The sequence below is a fragment of the Elephas maximus genome, chromosome 2 (genome assembly GCF_024166365.1).
Source record: "Elephas maximus indicus isolate mEleMax1 chromosome 2, mEleMax1 primary haplotype, whole genome shotgun sequence".
NCBI classification, from domain to species: domain Eukaryota; kingdom Metazoa; phylum Chordata; class Mammalia; order Proboscidea; family Elephantidae; genus Elephas; species Elephas maximus.
In genome coordinates, this window is record NC_064820.1 from 163,855,023 (window position 1) to 163,882,672 (window position 27,650).

Genomic DNA, 27,650 nt, shown 5'->3' on the forward strand with positions numbered 1-27,650 from the left:
GGCTGTGATCTATATGGGAGCAGATCTCTAGGCTTTTCTTCTTTGGTGCCACTGGGTGGATTCAAACTACCAACATTTAGGTCAGCAGCCAAGCACACATCGTTTGTGCCACCCAGGGATTGAGATTTCATGTTTTCAAATGTGAGCTTGGAAAATGTTTTCTCCATAATTAAAAGGGGTTATATGATATACCCATTGTGTCGAGTCGATTCTGACTCATAGCGACCCTATAGGACAGAGTAGAATTGCTCCATAGGGTTTCCAAGACTGTAATCTTTACAGAAACAGTCTGCGACATCTTTCTTTCTCCTGCAGAGTGGCTGGTGGGTTCAAACCACTGACCTTCTGGTTAGCAGCCAAGGATTTAACCACTGAGCTACCAGGGCTCCTTGGTGGTGCAATGGTTAAGTGCGCTTGGCTGGTAACCACAAGGTCAGTGGTTTGAACCCACCAGCCACTCCTCAGGAGAAAAGATCTGACAATCTGCTCCCAATAAGGATTTCAGCCTAGAAAACCCTAGGGGGCAGTTCTACTCTGTCCTGTGGGTCACTATGAGTTGGAATGGATTCAACGGCACACAACAACAACGTATGATGTAATTCCAAGTTCTTTCCTTTTGGCTTCAGGTTTTGTAGAATACATCTTTCTTTTCTCCCAATGGTAGCTCTTCTATGCTATCCTGCAGTAAGCTACCAGATCCTTCAAGCTGCTGAAGACCAAAACATGTGCTCAAGGAGACCCTGTGTGTAATAACAGTTTCTCATACTGACCAGCATTTGGCAGGTTACAAAGGGCTTTTAGAGCTGCCATCTTATTTAATCTTCCCAACAACCCTGAGGTCAGCATGATTGTTCCCATTTGACAGATAAAAAGACTGAGGCTAAATGACTTGCCCATGGGCAGGGAGCTAACACATGGTAGGTTCAGAACTTGAACTCAGCTTTTCATACTTGGAAAACAACACAGGTTTTACTACGCCCTGCTACCCTTCTTGGAGCCCTGGTGTCATAGTGGTTAAGCGTTTGGCTGCTAACCAAAAGGTTGGGAGTTGGAATCTACCTGCAGCTCTTTGGAAACTCTATGGGGAGGTTCTACTCTGTCCTACAGGGTCGCTATGAGTTTGGTTTTGGTTTGGCTACCCTCCTGGGACTTGGGGCTCATCTCACTGTATTTCTGTCTTTCTGCTGTGTTGCATCTTCTAAAGTTAAGGTTAACACTCCCCAGGACTAAAATCACAGCTGCCATGCAGTTGGTAAGTGATTGCCTGCCCCAGGGGCAGTCCTCAGGATGCTTTATATGTTGACAAGCCCCAAACTTGGGTCAAATGATGTTGGCCAGGATTGGGGGCGGGGGGAGGTCAATGGGAGCTCTATCAACTATGACTTAGAGCACAGACACTAACCACTCCAGAGCTATGGAATCATGTGTCCTTCTTCCCACACCTGACCTTCTGACAGCTTGGGTCTCCTCTGAGGCTGTTCTGTTCACTTTGCCTAATTTCCTCCTGGATCAGGATATTTCCACATGAAAACCCGCTATGATTAGCCCTAACCGTGTACCCACTGGAGACAGCCCAGCCTACTTTTACGGGCCAAGTTCCACACCTCAGCAGGCTCCAGGAAGTACTTCAACTTCTTGAAAACAGCTTGTGTTTGGTTGAAATGTTTTATTTCAGTCATCGCAATTAGTGTTCTTGTTTTGCCCATTCATTTTCCAGCAGCCTCTCCTCTCCGAGTGTCAGTTTATCAGGCTTACTTAGCTTTCCAAGCAATGCTGTGATTCATTCGTTTGTTCAAAAATTGAACACCTGTATATGCCAGCACCTGTGCTAACTACCAGGGATACAGCAGTGACCAGGACAGACGTGGTCCCTGCCTTTCCGTTTCTTTCATCCTAATGGGAAAGACAAACAGTGAAAAGGGAATTATAAATGATATTTGGATCTAGTTCACTAATACTCAAGGAAACTGAAATATACTTATGAGTAGCAGTGAAGGTCAGTATATGGACTTCTGGATTTTGCCAGTAGATTCAGAAAGTGATCTCGTATCTGCCAATCTTACACTGGCCTCTAATCATCCATATAAAATGATTGTTACCTTTCAAAACGTCTCAGGGAAAAGCAGTGTTGAAGGTGGCTTCGGAGGTGATAAACTGCCTCAGTCTCGGTCTGCCCCTGCAATATTGTGTCCTGTTTTGAGGGCCACATTTTTCAAGCGAAGGGGGGCACTTGGGGTTCCCACTTGTGTTACCAACCAAAACCAAACCAAACCTATTGCCGTTGAGTTGATTCCCTACTCATAGTGACCCAACTGGACAGAGCAGAACTGCCCCATAAGGTTTCCAAGAAGCGGCTGGTAGATTCGAACTGCCAATCTTTTGGTTAGCAGCTGCAAGCTTAACCGCTGTGCCACCAAGGAACAAATAGAAATATAGAACAGCTGGTTAAATTTGAGCTTCCAATACACCATGAATAATTTTTTAGTAAAAATATATCCCATGCAACATTTGGGACATACTTATATGAAAAAAAATATTCACTGCTTATCTCTGAAATTCAAATTTTACTGCGCATCCTGTATTTTAGTATAGCAACCCTAGCAGAGAGTAAGAGCTAAGATAATGAGAAACCTCAGCACTATGTCTCAAAAGGAAGAGTTTGAGGAGCCTGGCTTTTTAGTTTGCAGACAATGATGGTTAAGAATTTAGATTTGTGTAGGGAAGAATTTTCCAAACTGTGTTTCTAATAGTATACATGGAAAAGTGTAAAAGATACTCTGGGAGGAAAAAAAAAGACGATTTGAGGTCAAAAGTTTGGGAAGGTCAAAATTTGGAAACCATTGCATAAGATGTTTCCTTTTGGGAGCTTACACTCTGAAGTAGCATAGGAAAAGTTCTGAGAAATCCTGTGGAAAATGAACCTGGTTGACCTGCTTTAACCTCGCATGCCCACATAACTCTCGTTTACTATTTATGGGATTTGTCTGTTTGTTTTGGTATGTTTGCTTTACACAGGACACCTATTAACATTATGCAAACTTAGCATTCTGCTCAGCACACTTTGGGGAACACAGGTATAAAAAATGAAAATCACATCTTCGGATATTCAAAGCACTGCTGTGTACAGAGGAAGTCTACCAAGCCAGTCTTTGTAAACCTAAGGGCAGATCTGAGACCAAGGCATGGACACATTGGGGGGCAATTTTGGTCCAGCCTGAAAAATAGAAGTTTCCAACAATTAGAATAGTCTGAAAGGAGATGTTAAAGCAGAAATAGAATGTCACCGGGGACACTGGAGGAAGTTCTTGCTCTGTGTAGGAAGTTCTCAGGGTCTGCCATGTAAGGCCTGTTCACAAGAAACATGGAAGCGGCCTCCACCCGCAAACTTTCTTTAAAACCTTGTCTCATGTTCTATATCCTTTCAGAAGTCTAAGTCCATCTCTCCTGGGTCCACTCTTAATATAGTTCTCTTCACATCTATGGGCCAATCACATGTCTTTTAAATTCCCCCAAGAGATTAGTCCTCACAAGTAAATGATTTCTAGGCTTATCTGGGTCTCTTCATAGCCTACCCCCGCTACCTTTGGTCTTGCCTGTCAGTGACCACACCCTCAACCTCTGGGAGGGGCTTATGAATCTCAGATACCACCTACAGCCCGCAGAGAGGACTGGATCCAGAGAGACTCGGGCCCCACACTCCCCTAGGACTGTAAGACCTCCCCACACAGAGCCAATGTGATAGTTCATACCACCATGTGTCTGAGGTGCATGGCGTAACAGGATCCAACACAGTTTTCAGCACAAACTGACAGCTGGGGACTAGTCCCTGAGTCTGTGATCTGGAGAAAGTTGCTTAGATTCTCTGAGTTTTATTTCCCTCTGATGAAAAAACGAGGATGATGATGCCTGCACTATAGGATTGTGAAGATTAAAAGTATAAAAAGGGCCCAAAAGAGTGCCTGGTCCACAGTGCACATTTAGTTAATGTTTATTTAATGGATAACTGTTTGTGATTATTACTGTTATTGTAGCAAACTTCCAAAGAAGTTAAAAGACTTCTTTAGAAATTCACTGATCGTTGTGCCAAGATTCCAAGCCTCCTACAATGAAATAGACTGGAAGTTGGAAATTGTCTAGATCTCTAATATCTTTCTTTTGGGAATACCGTACTTGAAAACAGAAACTAACACTCGAGTATTAAAGAACACAGTTTTCCTTCCTGTAGTCTAGATAGAGCACTGGACTTGAGGACAGGTTGCCTGGGTCCTTGGCTTAACTACCTCTGCAAACTTGTCCTTCCTGGACTCCAGTCCTCATCTGTAAAATAAAAGGGTTGGACTAATGCTTCCAGCTTCAATGAGTTGTGCCTTTGAATTGGGGCAGCGAATACAGATATTTAATCGTTTGCACTAGACTACTAACCTAAAGTTTGGTGGTTCGAATCCACCCAGTGGTTCCCTGAACAAAGGCCTTCCATAAAGACTGTTGTGTACTGTCGAGTCGATTTAGACTCATAGAAACCCTATCTATAAAGATCACAGCCAAGAAAACCCTGTGGAGCAGTTCTACTCTGTCACACATGGGGTTGCCATGAGTCAGAATAGACTTTATGGCAACAAGCTTGGTTTTTTATTGGTTCAGGGTATTTAATGAAAGACTTTGTCAAACCTAAAACAATGCATAATATGCACACAAATGTGAGTGTGTGTGTGTGTACACGCATGGCAACACGAAGCACACACAATGTGCTTTGAAGTCACTTTGCCCCCCATTCTTGTGTCTATCTGTAGGTTCAGCAAGAGTTAGAATGAGTTGTAAATTGAGTGCCAGCCTTGGAATTGGGAAAGCCAGGTTAAAGTCTCATTCCTTACTCTGCTGGCAAAGCATGTGGTGTCTCCAGGGTGTGGCACTCACCTCCCTCCTGCCTCTGTCTTTCCATCTTTCACACGAGGAGTTTGGTTCCAGGATCTCAACAGGACCAAGCTCTGTGTCTCTTGGGAAAGTGTCTCTGATCTATTTTCGCCTGAATATGCACGCACTCCATACAGATTATCATCTGGCTGACTCAAGTTTTGTTTATTTCTTTTGTTTTATCTGCTCTGGTTTCATAACACAAGCTCTAAAGCCAATTTTAGACCTTCCTGGATTTTGGGAGTGTCAAAATTAAGGTATTGGAGCATTCGTCACGGTTTCTGCAGAGGATACTTGCCTCTTCCCCTCCCCACTCTGCCCCACCCCCTGGCGCTCCTTTCCATTCTGGCACAGGCAAAAAGCTCTCCCCGTCCCTAGATGACACGCTGAGTGGAGTCTGCTTTTCACATTAGCCGAGAGGAGGCCCTGGAGTCAGAAATCCTTGGCACATGAATCACTTTGTCTCTTTGTGCCTCATTTCCCCCAACTATAAATAGGCGGAGTCTTGTACTTTCTCGGCTCCCAGTGTCTGTGGACCCCTCATGGAGCTGGGAGGAGCAATGGTAGCTCAGTCATTAAAGCACTTGGTTGCTGACCAAAAGGTCAGCAGTTCAAACCCACCAGCCACTCCATGGGAGAAAGGTATGGCAGTCTGCTTCCATAAAGATTTACAGCCTTGGAAACCCTATGGGGCAGTTCTACTCTGTCCTATAGAGTTGCAATGAGTTTGCATCTACTCAAGGGCAATGGATTTGGTTTGGTTTGGTTTCATGGAGCTGGTTTTGTGCAGACGGAGTATTTCTTTCCTCGCTGGCAAATCTCTGCTTCTATAGGTGGGCTGTCTGGAATATCATGGCCCAGGAATTCTCTGATAAAACAATCCATCTCTCTGTCTTCTTGCTTCCAGTCTCAGCCCTCTCCAGAACCCCTTAATTACTGTCAGAAGGAGTGTTCTAAAACTCAGAAGTCACCCTTTACTAAAAAAGCCTTCACTGACTCCCTATTATCTTCAAGATAAAGTCCTCAGCAGGCTAGTTTGCAAGGCAGCAGAGTTCTAACTCACTCTGAGAGCCTAAATATGTGTTTGCATACAGACAGCTACAAGAATGTATTCCACTTTCTATCTTTTTATTCACTCATTTATTCAGATCTTTAGGGTGTAAGGCAGTGTACTGGGTACAAAGAGAGGAATAAAACTTGGCCCCTGTATTTAAGAAGCTTACATGCTTTCAGAAGAGGTAAACAAGTGCACAAAAATAATAACTTAAAAAAAAAAAGAACTAGAAGTGTCCTTAGAAATCACTGACCTTACCCAAATGCCTCATTTTATAGTTGTGGACTCTGAGGTCCCAGCATTGTACAGACAACAAATTATAAAGAAAACATGTCTCCTAACTGGTCTCCCTGATTCTACCCTGCTCCTCTACCTGAGCCTCTCTCTGCCCTGTAGCCAGTTATCTTCCTGAGAGACATGCAACCTTGTCACTCCCTGAGGAAAACATTTCTATGCCCCCACCCACACCTCACTGCACTCAAAATAGAAACAGACTTCTTCACAGGCCTGAAATGCCCCCCTGCGGTCAGGTCTCTGCAACCTCAGCTCAGACCCCTGGGCTAGTATCCCCCACTCGCTGTGCTTTAGCTCTCCTGGCCCCTCTGCTCCAGGAGCTCATAAGCTCTCAGCCTTGGTTCCCTCTGCCATCGATGCTCTTCCCCTAGATCTTCAGGCTGCTTCGTGTCAGTCTGTATCAACTGCAACAGCACCTCCTCAGGGCCATCCTCCCTGACCACAGATCTGACAGGGAGGCACAGCCCCGATCACTCTTTCCCTTTGCCCTGCTTGGATGCTTTCATAGCACGAGCTGCCATCTACATCATCCAGCTTGTTTACTCGTTTTTCTCGTTTATTGTGGTGTCCACTCACTAGGGGGTAAGTTGCATGGGATTTGCTGCTATGCCCAGTGCCTACTCTATCCCACAGTTGGCTCCTGGTTGGTACATGAGAAATATTTGCTGAATGACTGAACAAATAAATTAATACAGAATTGGAGGAGATTTGAAAATGCAGGATAAGCTAAATTAAGGTATTAGAGCATTTGTAAATAAATTGAAGCATGGATATATTGTGTTTCCACATGTGATAAAAGCCTTTTAAAATGCTGTTAAGAGCTGCGTAATATTTCATATGAATGTATCAAAATTAATTTAAGCATTCTTCTATTATTGGACTCTGATAATATATATATATTTTTAATTAATCTTCCTTTGTCCAAACCATTCTAATAGGACTTGGCTTTTAAGATATTTGTGCTGTTTGTATCTGTGAGTAGTAGCATGGCTAAATAAAAATCACCCATAGTTCCTCCTACCAGAGAGTACTACTGCTAACATGTTAGAGTATTTCTTTTAAATATTTACATATACATAATATAAAAAAAAAAAAAAACCCATTGCAGTCGAGTCAATTCCAACACATGGCAACCCCACGTGTTTCAGAGTGGAAATATGCTCCATAGGGTTTTTAATGGCTGTAATCTTACAAAGAACAAATAAATCTCTCTTGGAAGAAGTACAGCCAGAGTGCTCCTTAGAAGCAAAAATGGCAAGACTTTGTCTCATGTACTTTGGACATGTCATCAGGAGAGGCCCATCCCTAGAGAAGGATATCACGCTTGGTAAAGTCGAGGGTCATCCTCAATGAGATGGACTGACACAATGGCTACAACAGTGGGCTCAAAAATAGCAACAATTGTGAGGATTGCACAGGACTGGGCAGTGTTTTGTTCTGTTGTGCATAGGGTCACTATGAGTCGGAATTGACTCGATGGCACATAACAACAGCCATCTTACAAAAGTAGATCTCCAGGCCTTTCTTCCGTGGTGCTGCTGGGCTATTCGAATTGCCAACTGTTAGTAGCTGAGAGCAAACCATTTGCGCCACCCAGGGACCTATATGATGTATAGTATACACTTAATAAAATTGAGGATATGCTGAATTATGGCTTGCATCCTGCTCTTTGTTCATTTGTCATTATATTATATTTTCACAGGTGATAAAATCTTTTCAAATGCTATTTTAAGAGCTGCATAATATTTCACATGAATGTATCAAAATTAATTTTAGCATTCTACTATTCTTGAGCTCTGATAATATTTTTTCTAATTGACCTGTCCTCTGTCCAACCTCTTCTAACAGGGCTTGACTTTTAAAATATCCGTGCTGTTTATATCTGTGACTAGTTGGGTAAAAGGCATGATTTTCTTTCCAAGAAATGTCAACAGACCCATCCTTAATTTTGTCTGTAGGTAGTGACTTAGTTGATCATCTAGTTTATTAAGTTAAAAATTTGTGGTTTGTAAAGAGCTGTGTTTTTAAAAATTCCTGACTTCAAAATAAACCAATAAAAGTATTCATGAGCAAATGGGGAAACAGAGGCAGGTCTGTGTTTCCTGCTAATGCAGACACTTAACCCAGGGGTGTTTTCCTGTTGAAATTCATTAATACTCAGGGACGGAAGATTGAAGAGTTTCCAAATGCTCATCACCTCATAAAATCTTAGCAAGCTGAAAAGAATAGTAGAGATAACTAACTCCGGCACGTTAAGAGCAGGAAATTGGAACATAGTGAGGGGCACTGTCTCACTCAGGATCGAATAGCAAATAACGGTGGCGCCAGCACACACACACAAAAAAAAACACAGCTCTTCTCACCTCTGACCAGGGCAGTTTCCACGCAGATCAAATGAGATCCTGTAGCATGATGACTTTCAGGCTAGTGGTGACCAAGTTAAAAGAGATTTGAATTATGATATTTTAAAGAAATCCAATAAGGAAACTTTATGGTTGATTGCCCGATTAGTAAGCACACTTGGTTGGAGTCCCCCAGATCCTGGCCTTCAAACAGTTTGAAGAGCCACCTTTATCAGGAAAAATTTGTAAGCAAACCCTTAAGATGTGCTTATTTATTTTTCCCAATATGTGCATGTATCACTACAAAAGTATACACTGTAAATTATAAAACATACATACAAAAAAAATTTTACAAGAATGAGGTAAAGATGCAGGGCCAAGACAGCAAAGTAGTCAGACACTTCCAGCGAACCCTCTTACAACAAAGACCTGAAAAAACAAGTGAAACGATTACATATCTGACAAGCTAGAAGCCCTGAACATCAAAGGCAAAGTTAGAAAATGGACTGAGTGGCAGGGGGAGGGAGAGACTGGTCAGAAACAGAGAGGAGTTACCTGGCCTGAATTGTTGGAATTCCTCAGGCACCTCTCCTGGGAGCAGTTGCAGCAGCTGGTAGTACTGTTCGGCCGCAGTTTCTTGAGGGAGAAACAGTCAGCTGCACAGTCTACTCACACCTCTGGAAACAGAGAAGAACCACACACTTGGCAAAAGCTTGAGTATATTTTACCACACTCCCAGCGCTGAAGCCAGCTTCAGTGGCTGTCAATTTCCCTGGGCCATGCCCTGAGCCACTGTCTCGGCCTTGGGAAGGAATAAATTCACAATTGGGAAAAAGATAATCTGCCAGCTCCACTAACCTGGGGAGCTCTGGACAGAAGTGGCTCCTGTATAGACATAAATGGCCCATGGACTTTGAATACATTTCCCCTCTGTATGGACCTGTGTGGGCCTATTTCAGGAGAATAGGTCCTTGTTGGCAGACTGCAACTGTTTCAGCTGTGCAGTGGAGAGGTGGGTGTTTGATGTTTGACACCACTTTGCTTATTAAACAGGGCCCTCACCTACCCACATCAGGGAACTAAGGACTGCTGGCTCCACTCAGGTCACCCATCCACCCATGACAGAGATACAAGACTAACTGGTACCTCCCAGTCCTTACAAACAAAAGCATTGGGTGCCCAAGGTCCATCTGCAGAACTCACCCACCTGTGTGCTCTAGGAAACAGGGACACGCTTTCCTCACAGACACTCGGGGGACGGTTGTCAGCCCCTGCCTTGTTCAGAGCATGACCCCCTGCTACAACAAGATACTGGTACCTACGCCAATTGCTCCTGCCCCTCTAAGACTGTAGGACAGAACCTGTAACACACACATGATGACCAACTACCTGGACACCTGAGCTGAATCCATACAAGAAAAGTGAATGGATCACTAGGCTCATATACCTGGTAACAGCTGTAGCCATCAGGTGACAAGGCATTAGAGCTTCAAAGGCAAAAAAAATAAAGTTAGCTCACTCAAGCAACCTATTTGGACATATCAAAACAAAACAAAGCAAGAAGCTAGGATATAGTAAAAAAAACATAAACTAATACAATAACTTATAGATGGCACGGAGACAATAGTCAATATCAAATCACATAAAGAAGCAGACCGTGATCGCTTCAACAAGCTCTCAAAACAAAGAATCCAGGAATCTTCTGGATGAAGGTGCCTTCCTGGAATTACCAGATGGAGAAGTAAAAAGATTAAGATACAGAAGTCTTCAAGGCATCAGGAAAGAGATCAGGCAATACACAGAACAAGCCAAGGAACACACAGATAAAGCAGTTGAAGAAATTAAAAAGGTTATTCAAGAACATAATGAAAAATTTAATAAACTGCAAGAATCCACAGAGAGACAGCAATAAGAAATTCAGAAGATTAACAATAAAGTTACAGAATTAGACAACTCAATAGAAAGTCAGAGGAGCAGAATTGAGCAAGTGGAAGGCAGAACTGGTGAGCTTGAAGATAAAGCACTTGGCAGCAATATATTTGAAGAAAAATTAGATAAAAGAATTTTTTAAAAAATGAAGAAATCTTAAGAATCATGTGGGACTCTATCAAAAGAAATACTCTACGAGTGATTGAAGTACCAAAACAGGGAGGGATAACGGGAACTACAGAGAGAATTGTTGAAGATTTGTCGACAGAAAAATCCCCCAATACCATGGAAGATGAGAAGATATCTCTCTAAAATGTTCATCGAGCTCCACATAAGGCAGATTTTAAAAGAAAGTCACCAAGATATGTAATCAAACTTGCCAAAAGCAAAGATAAAGAGAGGATTTTAAGAGCAGCTAGGGATAAACAAAAAGTCACCTACAAAGAAGAGTCAACAAGAATAAACTTGGACTACTCAGCAGAAACCATGCAGGCCAGATGGCAGTGAGATGATTTATATGAAGCATTGAAAGAAAAAAATTGCAAGCCAAGAATCATATATCCAGCAAAACTGTCTCTCAAAAATGAAGGTGAAATTAGGACATTTCCGGATAAACAGAAGTTTAAGGAATTTGTAAAAACCAAACCAAAACTACAAGAAATACTAAAGGGAGTTCTTTGGTTAGAAAATCAATAATATCAGGTATCAGCCCAAGACTAGATCACTGGGCAGAGCCATCAGATATCAATCCACACAGGGAAATCACAAAAATAAATCAAGATTTTAAAAAAAAACGCTCAAAACAGGGAAACAGCAATGTCGTTATGTAAAAGAAGACAACATTAAAACAATAAAGAGGGGCTAAGTAATATAGTCACAGATCTTTCATATGGAGAGGAAGACAAAGCGATATAAAGAAATGAAAGTTAGGTTTACACGTAGAAAAACAGGGGTAAAAATTAAGGCAACCATAAAGGAGAAAAACTATCCTACTCATCAAAATAAAATACAAGAAAAAAGCAGAGACTCAGCAGAAACAAAATCAACAACAACGAATAAGAGAAAAAGACAATATATAAACTACTCAGCACGAAAAATTAAGTGGGAAAAAGAAACTGTCAACACACACAAAAAAGACATCAAAATACCTATCCATACTCTGTTCTATAGGGTCGCTATGAGTCGGAATGAACTCGACAGCAGTGGGTTAGTGGGTGGGCCCATAATTACACTGAATGTAGATGGACTAAATGCACTAATAAAGAGACAGAGAGTGGCAGAATGGATAAAAAAAAAAGATCCATCTATATGCTGCCTACAAGAGACACACCTTAGACTTAGAGACACAAACAAACTAAAACTCAAAGGATGGAAAAATATATACCAAGCAAACAACAATCAAAAAAGAGCAGGAGAAGCAATATTAGTCTGACAAATTAAATATAAATAAAATATAGTCTGACAAAATAGACTTTAAAGTTAAACCCACCACAAAGGATAAGGAAGGACACTATATTAAATATATTATATATATATATATATTTAAATATATTAAATATATATTAAAGGGACAATATACCAGGAGGATATAACCATATTAAATATTTATGCACCCAATGACAGAGCTGCAAGATACATAAAACAAACTCTAACAGCACTGAAAAGTGAGATAGGCAGCTCTACAATAATAGTAGGAGACTTCAACGCACCACTTTCAGTGAAGGATGCGGCATCCAGAAGGAAGCTCAATAAAGACACGGCAGATCTAAATGTCAAAATCTACCAACTTGACCTCATAGACATATACAGAACACTCCACCCAACAGCAGCCAAGTATACTTTCTTTTCTAGTGCACATGGAACATTGTCTAGAATAGACCACATATTAGGTCATAAAGCAAGCCTTAGCAAAATCCAAAATATCGAAATATTACAAAGCACCTTCACTGACCCTAAGGCTATAAAAGTAGAAATGAATAACAAAAAAAAAGCAGGGAAAAGAAATCAAACACTTGGAAACTGAACAATATCCTTCTCAAAAAAGACTGGATTATAGAAGACATTAAGGATGGAATAAAGAAATTCATAGAATCCAATGACAATGAAAACACTTCCTATCAGAACCTTTGGGACACAGCGAAAGCAGTACTCAGAGGTCAATTTACATCAATAAATGCACATATACAAAAACAAGAAAGGTCCAAAATCAAAGAATTATCCCTACAACTTGAACAAATAGAGAGCAACAAAAGAAATCCTTAGGCACCAGAAGAAAGCAAATAATAAAAAATTAGAGGAGAATTAAGTGAAACAGAAAACAGAAAAACAATTGGAAGAATTAACAAGACCAAAAGCTTGTTCTTTGAAAAAATTGACAAGCCACTGGCCAAACTGACAAAAGAAAAATAGGAGAGGAAGCAAATAACCCAAATAAGAAATGAGATGGCAATATTACAACAGACCCAACTGAAATTAAAAGAATTATGTCAGCTTACTATGAAAAATTGTACTGTAACAAATTTGAAAACCTAGAAGAAATGGATGAATTCCTAGAAACACACTACCTATCTAAACTAACACAAACAGAGGTAGAACAACTAAATAGACCCATTACAAAAGAAGAGATTGGAAAGATAATCAAAAAACTCCCAACCAAAAAAATGCCCTGGCCTGGACGGCTTCACTGCAGAGTTCTACCAAACATTGAGAAAAGAGTTAACACCATTACTACTAAAGGTATTTCAGAGCGTAGAAAAGGATGGAATACTCCCAAACTCATTTTATGAAGCCAGTATATCCCTGACACCAAAACCAGGTACAGACGCCACAAAAAAAGAAAATTACAGACCTATATCCCTCATGCAGACCCCAAATTCTTGTAAAAAGACCAAACTTAATGGTCCGACTGAGACTAGAAAGACCTCAGAGGTCATGGTCCCCAGACCTTCTGTTAGCCCAAGACAGGAACCATTCCCAAAGCCAACTCTTCGGACAGGGATTGCAAATGATACTGGTGAAGAATGAACTTCTTGGATCAAGTAGACACATGAGACTATATTGGCATCTCCTGTCTGGAGGGGAGATGAGAGGGCAGAGGGGGTCAGAAGCTGGCCAAATGGACATGAAAATAGTGGAGGGAAGGAATGTGCTGTCTAATTAGGAGAGCAATTAGGACTATATAGCAAGGTGTATATAAATTTTTGTTTGAGAGACTGACCTGATTTGTTAACTTCCACTTAAAGCGCAACAAAAAAATTTTTTTAAAGTATTAAAGAGAAAAAAAAAGAATGAGATAAAGACAGTACAAATAGTCATTCTATTATTTTCTTCCTTTCCTCCAGTAAACCATCTTTTGCATTCCCTGGGGTGCCTGCAACCCATTCGAGAAGCCATTACCCAAGATCATTATTTTTTACAAGAAGGGTTATGACTCAACAATCGGGTATGACATCAAATTAGTAGGTTACAGATACCATATTTTAAATGAAATATTTTATAAGAGATAGAAAATAACACAGTAGTTGCAGGCAATAAAGGTAACTACTGTTCACTGGAGCGCTTTTCCTATTATTTGTGTCAATGAGTGTTCGTGTGATTTGGATGAGGAGGTGATATGCTGGGTGGTTGTAAAATATTCATCCATACTACTCAGCAGTTTGATGTTTGTGTGAACCATTCCCATACTACCTCCATAATCTCTAACCTTACCAGCCATCTTCAAAATGCTTGGCTGTCACCAACATGGCTAACCTTTATTCATCTAAAGTGAAACAATAATCTGCTCTGTGTTCAAAAACCCTCTATGGCTCCCTATTGTCTGCAAGATGGAGCTCAGACTCCTTGGTCTTGAGCCTGAGACCCTCTAGTATGGATCCTAACCAACTTTCTAGCCCAAACCTCTCCCACTACCCTTTGCAGACCCTGAACTTCATCCAAACTGGCAGATATTTCCATACTTTGCTCTGAATCCCCATGACCAGAATCTAGAGCAACATTTTCAAATCCATCCTCCCTCCCTTTCAGCTGCCCTCTGCAATGTTGCCTTTTCTATGAGCTCCCCAGGGTCTTCTCATCCCTTGAAAGAACTCCATGCACTAAAGAAAATCATTGTCTTCTCTAACCTACTCAGCATGGCCTGATAAGGAATTAGGAGAGAGGCCTAGAAGCACACCCTTTGGCTCCCCAAGTCCTCTCCCAGACATTGCCTCCCACTCCCACACGCACATCCCATTTTCATGCTGAGATTCCTGATCCAGCTCTGGGCTACAAGGAAATCATAATCTATCAAGAATCATAGAGAATATTGGAAGAGCTCTTGGAGATCCAATTCATCCAGCACCTCCACTGCACTGCTACTGACAATAACACTAGCAAACATGTTTGTACCGGGCTCTGTGCTAAAACCTTTTCAGCCATTATCTCATTTAATCCACACAACATCCCTGTGATACAGATAGCATTATCTTCATTATGCTGGTGATCTGGGGCATAGACAGGTTAAGAAACTTGCCTATTTTTTGTAGCTTAGTGAAGACAGAATGTAAGCAATCTGATCACACAGGCCACCACTAAACCACCACATGAGAATTGCTGTTCAAGTAAATGAAAAGGTGAACTGAGGAAGGTCTAAGTCCACAATCGGGTCCTGTCTGTCAGTCAAGTTAGTTAACTCACTCCTCCTTCTTTATTTTTTTTGTGTGTGCCAGCTTTCCTCTTTGCACCTATCTCTTTCTCCTCTCTTAGTCCCTCTGTTCCTTCCTTCCCCCTTTTGGTATTAGTCTTTCGTGAACTAGATTTCAGAAACGATTTCCCAGAGTTGGAAGGAATCTTAAAGACGAATTACTCCAATGTCTTCATTTCTGAAGACAAGGAAATAGAGGTCCAGACAGAGGAAGGGCGTTTTACCAGGTCACCCCAGCACCAGATAGCGGCAGATATGAAGTGAGAGCCCACTTCCTTTTCCTTCTCGTCCTTCAGTGTTTCTACTGCCCCAGCTTTGAGGAGCTCTATAAACAGTTGATGCTTATCAGAGTCTGCCCTTTGGCTCTCTTTCCTTGGGTGCTAAGAAGTCATTTGATTCCATGAAGAGCATTGTCACCTCTTATTTCCAGAGTAATGACCAAGAGCAAAGCATTGTGATAGTGCTGGTATAAAACGATGCATACAACGAAACATCCCTTCCTTATCCAACCCCCATCCTGTACCATGCACCCTCACAGCACATGTACTTCTCTGTCCTAACTCTCGCCACAGAGACTTGTGTGATTTATTGTCTGTCTTCCAATAGACTGCATGCTTCCTAAGAGCAGAGGCCCTTTTAATTTCCTTTGTTTTTTTCAGCACTTTATGGTATTTGGCAGCTAACTGAAAGGTTGGTGGTTCAAACCCACCCAGTGGCTCCACAGGAGAAGGAGCTGGCAAACTGTTTCCATAAAGGTTCCAGCCACGAAAAAACTATGGGGCAGTTCTTCTCTGTCACATGAGGATGCTACGAGCCAGAATAAATTCAATGGCACCCAACAACAACAACAGTACCTGTCTTAGTTACCTAGTGCTGCTGTAACAAAAAACACCAAAAGTAGGTGGCTTTAAAGAATAGGAATTTATTTTCTCACAGTTCTGGAGGCTAAAGAACAAATCAGAGTGTTAGCCGTGTCAATTTCTTCTGGAATCATCTCTCCTAGTTTCTGGTATCTGCCAGAAATCCTTAGTGTTCCTTTACTTGTAGGCTTCTCCTTATATAGCATGTCTTTCCCCTTTGTGTATGTGTTTCTGTGTATATTCTATTCTTTTATAAAACAACACTCAGAAGTGATTAGGTTTTGGACCCACCCTACTCTGGAATGACCTTGTTAACATAACAAAAGAAAATCCCTATTTCCAAACAGGATCACTTTCACAGGTACAGAGTTTAGGACTTCCACATATATTTTTGTGTATACAATTCAATTCATAACAATACCCTATCACACAAATCAGTGCCTGGCACATAACATATCCTTAATAAATATTTGTCCAATGAATGAATAAATAAAAACATAGTCTCTTACCTGTGAGTAGCTCAAAGTCTAATGAAAGTGGTATATACACAAAATTATAATGGTAACATAATGTAATAACAGCTGTAATGTAGGAAAGTACAAAGCCTTGTGGAACACAGATAATGGTTAATAACCATAACAGGTACACACTGAGCATCTCCATGGGCCATGTATTTTTCCAGGCACAGAATGTATCCTTGCACAAAATAGCAATGATTAAATTTCAGCAAGCATCTACCACTGCCTGCCATGTCAATCACTGTACTAGAACCTACAGATCCAAAAATATATAAGCTAGAGCTCAGGTGGAAAGACACTCACCATTGACTAGGAAAATGCAAATAAACACACACACATACACATACACGTACATTTCGGGCATGCTGTCTCAGTTAGTTTGTGCCATGTTTATCTTATGACTCTCGTAATAGTTATTCCCCGGTCTGAGTTAATCAGGAAAATGGAAATTACTCTAGGTCTTTCAACATAAGGAATTTAATGTAGGTACTATTAATACTTTGTGGATGAAAAAGCTGAGGAAAAGCCAGTAAATCATTTGCCCTGTGTCACACTGCTAATAAATTGCAAGCCCAGGGCTTGAACCGACTCATTCTGGCTCCAAAGCCCACACCCTTAACCAGTACCACCTAATGCCTCTGCATGACAAGGCTTCTTATTGCTTTCAGTGCAACAAGAGGGGGAATCTGAGACCACTTCAGAGAGGAGGGAAATTTAAGCTCAGCCATGAAGTGAGGCGAACAGAACAGAGAAGAGAATTACCAATAGAAAAAACAGGATTGCAAAGACCCAGGTTGGAAGGACCTGGCTGAGCAGGAAGCCTAGAGGACTGATGAATAAGGTGAGCTACAAGGGTAAGGTGGGATCAGAACAAATGAGGATCTAAAATAAGAAAGTTGAGCTTGATTCTCCAGACAGTGGCGAACTATTTGATATTTTAGCGAGAGTTCATTTAATCTCACCTCTCCATTTCCCCAGTGAGGTAACTGAGGCCTAGAGAGGAGAAGTGACTTGCCCAAGACCACACAGCAAGCTGGTGGCAGAGTTGAGACTGCCTCCAACGTTCTCAAACCCAGTCCAGGATTCTTTCTACTATTAAACTTCACCTGCATAAGCATTTGGAAAGAATGCTTCTATCAGTGTTTTCCCATGTCTTTTCTCCCACTTTTTTTTTTTTTTTTTTTAAGGATTTCTTCTTTCTCCCAAGTTTCAACTAATTACTGGCTTCCTATTAAAATAACTACTATGTTTCCAAGCCAGAATGATCTTATAGAAGACACTAATGATGCAGTTTCCCTCTGTGGCTCTGTGGAATGTGGCAGAAAAGCTCACTGGTACATTTTATAGACTAGAAGGACCTGTATTTCTTATGTCTAAGTCTTAGAGACGCTTAGAGATATAAACTAAACAGCTACTTTAGCTGGGTTTGTTTTAACAAACAAATATAATAGATCAGCAAACATCTACCGGTACTTGCTGTATGCCAAGTAGGTACTGTACTACAGCCTAGAGATCCAGAGATACATAAGCTCCATTCCCAGTGAAGAGGCACTCATCATTTAATAGAGAAATGTACATACGTGCACATACACTTGTCGCTTGTTGTCTCAGTCAGTTTCTGCCATGTTATGGCTCCTCATAATAGTTTCTCCCCCAGCCAGGTGATTTAGAGTGGGCCCAACCAGGAAAACAGAAACTACTCTGGGTCTTTCAACATAAAACATTTAATATGTGAAATTGGATACACAGGTGAGATGGAAGACCTGACAAGCCAAAAGGGGATGGTGAGGTACCATGGAGATTAGTAACAGAAGAGAGCTGCTACTGCCTCTGGGCCTGGAGAGACACAGGAGAACGTAGTGAGCTCAGAAGCTAGGGCCTTTTGGCAGAAGCTGGAGCCACCAAAGAGATGAAGTCACTGCTGGAGCTGCCACTGGAGGCAGAGGGAGAAGGGGAGAGACATTCTGGCTTTTCATCACTTCTCCTCCAGTCTTCTGTCATTGTCTCCCATTAGCCAAACCTGCTTTGAAGCAACAGAATAAGGGAGCCTGAGCACGCAGGTCCCTATGATACTGAGCCAAGCATGGTGAGCGTGAGCAGAGCAGCAGAGAGGAAACTGGCAGTTGACTGGCACCTGGGTGATCTCGGGGAAATCACTTTGCCTCTCAGAGTCTTAGTTTCCTTGTTGGTAATTTGAGAAGAATAAGACCTCTCAGGTTTTGTTGTGAAACTTACATAAAATAAAGAATGTGAAAGCACTTTGTAAGCTTCCTAAAGCACGTATACAAATGTACCAAAAAAAAAAAAAAAAAAAAAAACCCGTTGCCATCGAGTTGATTCCAACTCATAGCGACCCTAAAGGACAGAGTAGAACTGCCCCTTAGGGTTTCCAAGGAGCATCTGGTGGATTTGAACTGCCGACCTTTTGGTTAGCAGCCGTAGCTTTTAACCACTTCCCCACCGGGGTTTCCATACACATGTAAGGGCCTTTTATTATTGGTTTTTATCCAACATGTTTTGGACTTCTTGTTCTAGAGAAAAACGCAGGGTAGCGTTCAGGTGTCGTTGGGAATTTTCTAATGCTTCACTAGTTATGCACCTAGGTGAAGGGAAGTGTCTTCCAGTTTCACTGTGTGTTCATTCTGTCTCTCTGGTCCATCAGGCTTTGAAAATCTCTGACTGATTTTGAATGACTCAGCACCTAACTGAAAGGATGTCAGCACGTGCTCTGGGTTCTATTTTGGGCTGTGTCTGTGGTTTTGAATCAAAAAGTAACAAGAAAATAGGATTCTAGAACTTGCTTTAAGACAGCTTATTTCACCTTTTTCAGTTTATAGTTAACAGAGAACAAAAGAGGGGAAGGGATTGCAAGAGGTCATATGTCAAATTCTTGGCAGAGAGGGACATAGAACCTAGGAGAAGTTTACTCCTTGACCAGTCCTCTTTTCCTTGGACCTTGGGGCTTGAACTCAGTCTCATGTAACAGTTTGTACTTTCAGTTTTTCCTTGCTCCTTTTTCATTCATCTTTATGACTCCTTCCTTCTCTTTTAGTTTTATCTCCTTTTTCTAATAACTGGCAACTCAATTTTACAAACTCTTTCCTCCACACTTGAGTCCCTGGAGGGTACAAACAGTTAACACCCTTGGCTGCTAACCAAAATGTCGGAGGTTCAAGTCTACCCAGAGGCACCTCGGGAGAAAGGCCTGGAGACCTACTTCTGATAAGTCAGCCATTGAAAACCCTAAGAAGCACAGTTGTACTCTGACATACACAGAGTAGCCATGAGTTGGAACCAACTCAGTGGCAACTAGTTTTTAACTGATTTCCCTCTATTCTATGCAATGGACAATGAGAGCTTAGCATTCAACCATGTGCTGTTTTAAGTTGAGAGGGTGTAGAGATTTTCCAGATAATCCAATTCCACTTTGATGTCAGGTATAAGAAAATATCATCACAAACTCTTTGAAACTGGCTTTTCTGACAACTTCAGAGCTTATGGTGAAAATCATAAGGTATGGTATGAACCACCCCTTCCTTTCTATCAGCAGAAAGTCCAGCCATGGCCAGAAGTTTTGACTAAGCATGAGCATGCTCAAACCTGGCCCATAAGGGTTGGCAGTATTTTTATTAACGACACAAGGTAGTTTGATCTACTTGGCAAGAGTGGTCCTACCATGCCTAACTTTTAAGGTGTTTCGGCAGCAATGCAAAAGTGAATTACAAACTTAAAAGGATATATTCCTCATTCGCAAATGGAAAGATCATACTTTGATTGCCTGTAAGTTCCCTTCTAGCTCTGACATTCAAGAGCTCAGTACCATTGCACTAAAGAAGGCATATTATGGTCAAAGAAGAATTAAGATAGTAATAATCCCCCAAGTGACTCATGGAATTCCAGTGTCCCACTGGGAATTGACATTTTGGTGTGGAGACTGTGGCATCTTAAAATGTCAGAGCTGGAAAGGCATCAGCCATCATCTGCAGAGAGTTCATTGAGGGGTCTGGGATCTGAAGCTTAGGGATATCCATTTACTGATTCCATCAACAGATATTTATTGTGCTTTTGCCATGGACCAAGCACTGCACTGGGTCCTGGGGATAGAGTAGTGACTAAGACAGATCAGGTACCTGCCTTTACATATACTAGTAGAGCAAGATGCAAGGTATGAAGTAAACTGATAAATAAACAAGGTGATGACGCCTTGTAATAATTGCTTGGAAGGCGTTATGGATTGAATTGTGTCCCCCCAAAATGTGTATCTACTTGACTAGGCCATGATTCCCAGTAGTGTGTGGTTGTCCACCATTTTATGATCTAGTGTGATTATCCTATGTGTTGTAAATCCTAATCTCTATGATGTTAATGAGGCAAGATTAGAAGCAGTTATGTTAATGAGGCAGGACTCAATCTACAGGATCAGGTTGTATCTTGAGTCAAGTCTCTATTGAGATATAAAAGAGAGAATCGAGCAGAGACGAGAAGGATCTCATTACCATCAAGCAAGAAGAGCCAGGAATGGGGCACATCTTTTAGACTCAGTGTCCCTGTGCTGAGAAGCTCCTAGACTCAGGGAAGATTGAGGACAAGGACCTTCCTCTAGAGCCAATAAAGAGAGAAAGTCTTCCCCTGGAGCTGGTGCCCTGAATTTAAACTTCTAACCTCCTAGACTGTGAGAAAATAAATTTCTGTTTGTTAAAGCCATCCACTTGTGGTATTTCTGTTGTAGCAGCACTAGGAAACGAAGATAGAAGGAAATAAATAATGTAATGGACTCATTCACTTTATTCAATGAATATTGACCAACGTGGAGGGTGACTGTCTGCAGAAGTAGCGTTTGAGATCTAAAGCTTGAGAAAAAGCCAATTGTGGAAATCAGATGTGAAAAATTATAGGCAGAAGGAATAGTATGTCCAAAGGCCCTGAGGCAAGAAACTGTTCAGTATGTTTAAAGACTGGAAAGGAAGCCCGTTTCGCTGGAATGTGACAAGAGAAAAGAAATATGAGGGGTAGCTGGAAGGGTGGGCTGGGGCCAGATCAGCCTCATGGGCCCTAGTAAGGAGCTCAGGCTTTATTTTAAGAATGGGAAATCTTTAAAGGCTCTTAAGCAGATAAATGACACGAACTATTTATATTTATTTAAGATCCCTCTGACTGCAGTAAGGAGAATAGATTGTAGAAGGGACAATGAGGCTATTGCAAAAGTCCAGACAAAAGATGAAAAACTGGTAGCAGTGGAGATGGAAAGAGATGGAGGGCTTTGGGATGTGTTGAAGAGGGACAGCCTATGAGACTTACCAACTGCTTGGATATATAAACTGAGAACCAGAGGAATTGAGGAAGACTGTTAGGCTTTTGAGCAACTGGCTGGATGGATGTGCCATTATTGATGTGGTAATAAACATCAGAGGTGAGATTAGAAAAATAGGGAAATGGGACCCCAGGGTACATAAGTTGAGGGCACACAAGTATGTAAAAGTCATAAGAATTGAATTATTAGCAAATGTCCTTTATGCCTTAAAAGAAGGTGAGACTTTGAATTACTTTATTGCAGTGGTTCTCAATGAAAGCAATTTTGCCAGTGGTTCTTCATTTGGGAATATCTGGAGACGTTTTTGGTTGTTATGACTTGGGACAGGGTAATCTAGTGGGTACTGGCACTAGATGACTACTGCCATTGAGGGGGTAGAGGCCAGGGATGCTGCCAGACATTCTTCAAGTCACAGAACAGCCCCTTACAACCAGGAAGCGTCCAGCCGAAAATGTCAAAGTGATTGAGAAACCCTGTATTACAGGTTGCTTTTAGGTGTTTATGCAAATGAGAGCCCACAGAGGAGGGTCCTGGAAGATGTCACTGCTGGTGGTGCTTTAGAGAGGAAGGAACCTGGCCGTTCCCCTGTGGCAGAGAAGCTGGCAAGTATGAGGCTTGCAGAGTGTTCCCGTGGGTGGGGCAGGACCCAAGAAGAGGGGCCTGAGCTCTGTGGGGCCTTGGTGAGAATAGAACGCTGAATGGATCCAATTAGAAACTGTTGAGCCCAGTGGGAGGCCAGGTGTATGCACTGCCACAGAGTAAACTCACTAACTGAAGAAGAGGATTGATAGGGATAAGTCTGGGGAGAGTCATGGGTTTCGGAGGGAGAGAAGGAGCCTGGGGGGCCTGAGGGGCATGGAGGGAGGGAGCAAGAACCCCGCTACAGACCTGGGCCTCCTGGAGCAAGTTTCCAAGCTAGCATTCATCTACAGTCTGCGGGTTCTCACCTTGTTAACACAGTAAAATCACCTGGGGAGATTTTAAAACTACTAATATCTAGGTCCACCCTCAGAGATGAGACAGAGATTAAATTATTCTGGTTTAGGGCCCCAGCAATGAGTCCCTGGATGGCTCGAATGGTTAAGTGCTAGACTACTAGCCAAAAGGTTGGCCGGAGTCACCTTGGAAGATGGGCCTGGCGATCTGCTTCAGAAAGGTCACAGCTTTGAAAACTCTCTGGAGTAGAGTCACCGTACACACATGGGGTCACCATAAGTCAAAACTGACTCAACGGCAACTAACGACACTGGAATTACAAAAACTCCCCAGGTATTCTGGGTTGAGAACCACTTATCTAATCCTGTGGTTACACACTCAGTTGCCTGTTGTTGTTGTTAGGTGCCGTCGAGTCAGTTCCAACTCACAGCAACCCTGTATACAACACAACAAAACCCTGCCCAGTCCTGCGCCATCCCCATGATTGTTGCTATGCTTCAGCCCATAGTTGGAGCCACTGTATCGATCCATCTCATTGAGGTCTTTCTCTTTTTTGCTGACCTAAGGGGCCCGCAAACCAAAACAAAACCCTTTGACTCATAGCGACCCTACAGGACAGAGTAGAACTGCCCCACACGGCTTCCAAGGAGCAGCCGATGGATTCGAACTGCCGACCTTTTTGTTAGCAGCCAAGCTCTTTAACCACTGCACCACCAGGGCCTCCCTGAGGGGCCAGACCCTGTAAATGACAGGTAGCCCCACCTGACATGGGCAGCCTCTGATCGCCTGTAGCCCACTGTTGCCTGGTAGAAATCTGGGCTCAGTGTAGCCAGATCTTCTGTTTTTTGTTTTTATTTTTTCAAGAGAAGCCTAAAATCCAGATTTTGAAAGCTAGCTCCAAATACTTTAAAATCCCATGCCAAACAAAACATGTCTTCAGCACGCATTTGGCCCTTGGGCTGTCATCTAGCAATCTCTGATCCAGTCCAGTGGTTTTCACACTTTTTTTCAGCCACAGGAGGTTTCCTCCAAACACGTTATTTTGTGGAATCACTACAGAATTGGAGAATAAGTAAATCTAAGCGGAACTTGTAGTCCCTGGCTGCCGCAAACAGTTAACATACCAGGCTGCTGACCTAAAGGCTGGGAGTTCGAGTACACAGAGGCACCTCAGAAGAAAGGCTCGTCAATCTACTTCTGAGAAATCAGCCACTGAAAATCCTACGGAGCACAGTCCTACTCTGACACACATGGGGTTGCCATGAGTCAGAGCCAACTCGACAGCAACTGGTTGGTTGGTTAAACAGAGCTTTGGTGGGGACAGGGCAGATACACACTCAGCATTTTTTTCTACCCAGAAGCCAGTTCTTAAGACTGCTCCTAAGGCCCCTCTGGTTCTAAAGAACCTCCATGGTCCATTGAACAGATGAGGAAAGCAAAGCTCTTCAGAACACAGCTCACGAGAAGAACGCACCCCACAGGGCCATTTGGAAATGTGTGGGGATATTTGAAGTTGTCACAGTGACAGAGGGGCACTATTGCCATTTAGTGGCTGGAGGTCAAGAATCCTAAACTTCCTGCAATGTCCAGAACACTCCCATATAATACTCATTCCACCGAAAATGTCAATACCTCTCACTGGGAAACACCAGGTGAGAAGTCGGAAAACCAGAGAGGGGATATCAGCCGGCAGCCTCACAGGAAGTATACACTAGAACTTCGGCCTCTGTCCCACAGGCTTGGAGGCTTCCATCTGTACCTGTAAGGAGAGGCCGCTGGCCAGGGCTGGGCTGGCACTGCTCCAAAACACAGGGGCAAAAGGGATATTTTAAAATTGAAGCTAAATAATATCCTGAGATGGGGTAGACAGTACATAAAAAGCTACGTGTTTTTTGTGAGAAGCAACTCTGGGTAAGGAGATGGGGGCTGTGGAGTCTCTCCGGCCTGGTGTGGGGGGCCGCTGATTGGTACTGGGAGGAGCCAGATGCACCACTAGAAGGAGCAGAGGTGCTGGGAAATGCTGAAGTCAGGGCAGTTGCAGTTTCCTTGGCCCCTGTTGGTCATTTAATCCCTGGGCCGAGATATGCCAGGCTCAAAAATAGGATGTGGGGGCAGAAGGTAAAAGGAGGGTGTTCCCCAGCACTCCAAGGAAAATAGAGCCAACGGAGGGATTATTCTCCTATTTTTGTCATCACAATGCCACACATTGTATAATTTGACGGCTTACAAAGGCCTTACCACAAAGTCACCCTCTTAATGACCTCAAATAACCGATAGGCAAAAGCAGAATTGTCCTGATTTTATAGGCAAAAAAAACAAGGCTTCAGCGAAGTTGTTTTTGTGGCATCTTTTTTGTATTTTCAAGATCTGATTTTGTTTTTTTTCTGCTTACTTTGCTCATCCTCAGGAAGAAGTTCAAGGGAAGGAGTCCTTTCCTCAAGTTGTAGTTTAGGCCAGAGGTCCTTAAGCTTTGCTGGGTATCAAAATGACCTGGGGAACTTGATAAAAATACAAAGGCCCAGGCCCTTTCCTGCTACAAGGTAGCTGGGTCTCAGCGCTCTCTATGCACAGTCCAGGCGATTCTGATACCTACCAACATCCCAACTGGTCTAACACTGGTCAACAAGACAAGCCCACTTTTCTCTGTGCTCGGGTGTGGTGGCAATGTCAAATTACCACATACATTTCTAAATGCCCATTCCTTCAGGGGAGCCCTGGTGGCATAGTGGTTAAGAGCTCAGCTGCTAATTAAAAGGTCAGTAGTTCTAATCCATCAGCCACTCCTTGGAAACCCTATGGGGCAGTTCTACTCTGTCCTATAGGGTTGCTATGAGTCGGAATCAACTTGATGGCAACAGGTTATTCTCTCAGGCAATGATGGAGAAAATACAACATGCAGTGGTGTGCTGGTAAGCAAGCTCTCAGTTAGGGGAGGGGGAAGCCCTGATTTGGAGTGTTTGCCTATTTCCATAAGGGGCCTGATTGCATGGTGGTTAAGTGCTCGGCTGCTAACTGAAAGGTGGCCAAGTAGAAAGATGTCTGCTTTCATAAAGGTTACACCCTTGGGAACCCTCTGGTGCAGTCTGTCCAATAGGGTTACTGTGAGTCAGAACCAGCTTGATAGCAATGGTTGTTTTTTTGGTTTTGGTCTATTTTCACAGTGTAAATACTGCTGCCATGGTGATTTCAAGCTACCAACGTGATATCACTGAATGTGAAGTTGAGAAGAGATTTGCATGATGGAATCTTGAGAGATTTTATAAACCAGCTCCAGCACACATTTTTGTGTTACATTTTAAACGTTGGGGCTCTTTTCCCTAAAACATCCAGAGTTGTGACACAGGACAGACTTAGGAGGCAAACAGGGAGTGCATGTTTTATAACAGCATCCTTATTGGGGGCAAGAATATCAACACTGCTTTTGTACCATGATCTTTGGAGAGTGATAGACATGACATTGAATCCCAACTTTGTGACTACTGGCTGTGTGACCTTGGGCAAGTCTCAACCTTTCTGGGTCTCAGATTTTAGACCTAGAAAGCACCTCGAAGCTCTTCCCACCTGGCTGTCTGGCTGGGGACTCCAGGTCTCAGGGGAGTGCTGTTAGTTTGGTCTGGGAACCGCAGACACTTGGCGTCACTAGATCACAGCTGCCTCATTCCCCCAAAGAGCATGCAAGTCGGTTTCCGCAGCCAGCCTAGAAGCCGAGCTGTGCAAATCCTGCGTGCTCGGATCAGAGGGACTTTGTCGCAGTCACTGTCTGTGAAAAAGTTTTGACAAAAGAAGTCCACAGGCTGCTTAAGCAACCTGGGCTTGCCCCGCAGAAGGTAGCTTTCACCTTTCTGCTGCTGATGACGGAAACACTTAAAGCTATGGATTGTGCCTCTGCATCTTGTTCCCTTCACACCAGCTCAGGTGTTTTTCATTTCTCTTGGCGGACGCCATTTCCCACGTGTTCTTCCAAGCTCTTCCTCTGGGCTCCCCAGGGCTTCCCACGACAAACCTGTGTGCTTTGGTGTTCGAGCAGGCAGGGGGCTGCTGAAATACACACCGGATATGCCTTTGGCTGTGTTTATCAGCCCCAGCCTAGGTTCCTGTGACTGAAGCAATGGGCTGAGGCTGCTGTTCAGGTGGCCCCAGCCTGCCTCCACCCCATCCCTGAGAGCTACCTGCCCAACTGGCCTGAGGAGACACAACCTGCCTCCCAACTCTTCCATTAATTCACATGTGGGTCCCAGGGAAAGCCTCTCTTTGGCACCTCAGCTTCATCTTGGAAAATAACAACAATAATAGCACCTTTGTCTCATGAGGAACACTTCACATTTTACAATAGTCCCTTTACCTGTGACTTCCTTTTTAGTTCCCATTGCAGCCACGAAGCAGGGGATTCCACACAGGTAAACTGCAGAGCCAGAACTACAGCCCAGGTCTGCTAGCTCCAAGTCCAGGTCTCAGTTTGCCCTACCCGTTAGCTGTCTGTTTCATTGAAATGAGGAGGCTGGGTTGTAGCATGAAGTCCTTGGTTCTGTTTTGCAGTGTACAACCTGTTTTGTTCCCTTGGGCTGCTTGTCCTCACTCCTCTCCCTCACTCTCTGGAAGTAGCTTTGCCCCCTGAGAGTTCTTGGGTGACTCAGGCTGTACACAGGTCATGTGTGAGTTTCACAGACAAACTGAAGGATTAATTAGAAGGCATCCAGTCTTTAAACTCCCCCTTTGAATTCCCGGTTAGAAAAGGCGTCTGAATTTTCCTGTCTTCTCTGTTTTGTTTTGCTTTGTTTTTTTGCCTTTCTCTGTGCACTTGTGTACTGCCACCA

General features: G+C 42.8%; 1 protein-coding gene across 14 annotated transcripts in view; it reads left to right on the plus strand.

The window, feature by feature from the left end:
• ADRB2 (adrenoceptor beta 2) overlaps nt 1–27,650 on the plus strand; it is a 175,313-nt gene that overhangs the window by 12,565 nt on the left and 135,098 nt on the right. Inside the window, exon 2 of one of the 14 annotated variants that reach the window (XM_049874022.1) lies at nt 17,258–17,772. The exons of the other annotated variants lie outside the window; for them this stretch is intronic. Coding sequence (XP_049729979.1) covers nt 17,258–17,307 — 50 coding nt within the window. The 3' untranslated portion in view covers nt 17,308–17,772. Of the gene's footprint in view, nt 1–17,257; nt 17,773–27,650 lie in introns of those variants that run through there. 14 annotated transcript variants of the gene reach the window in all.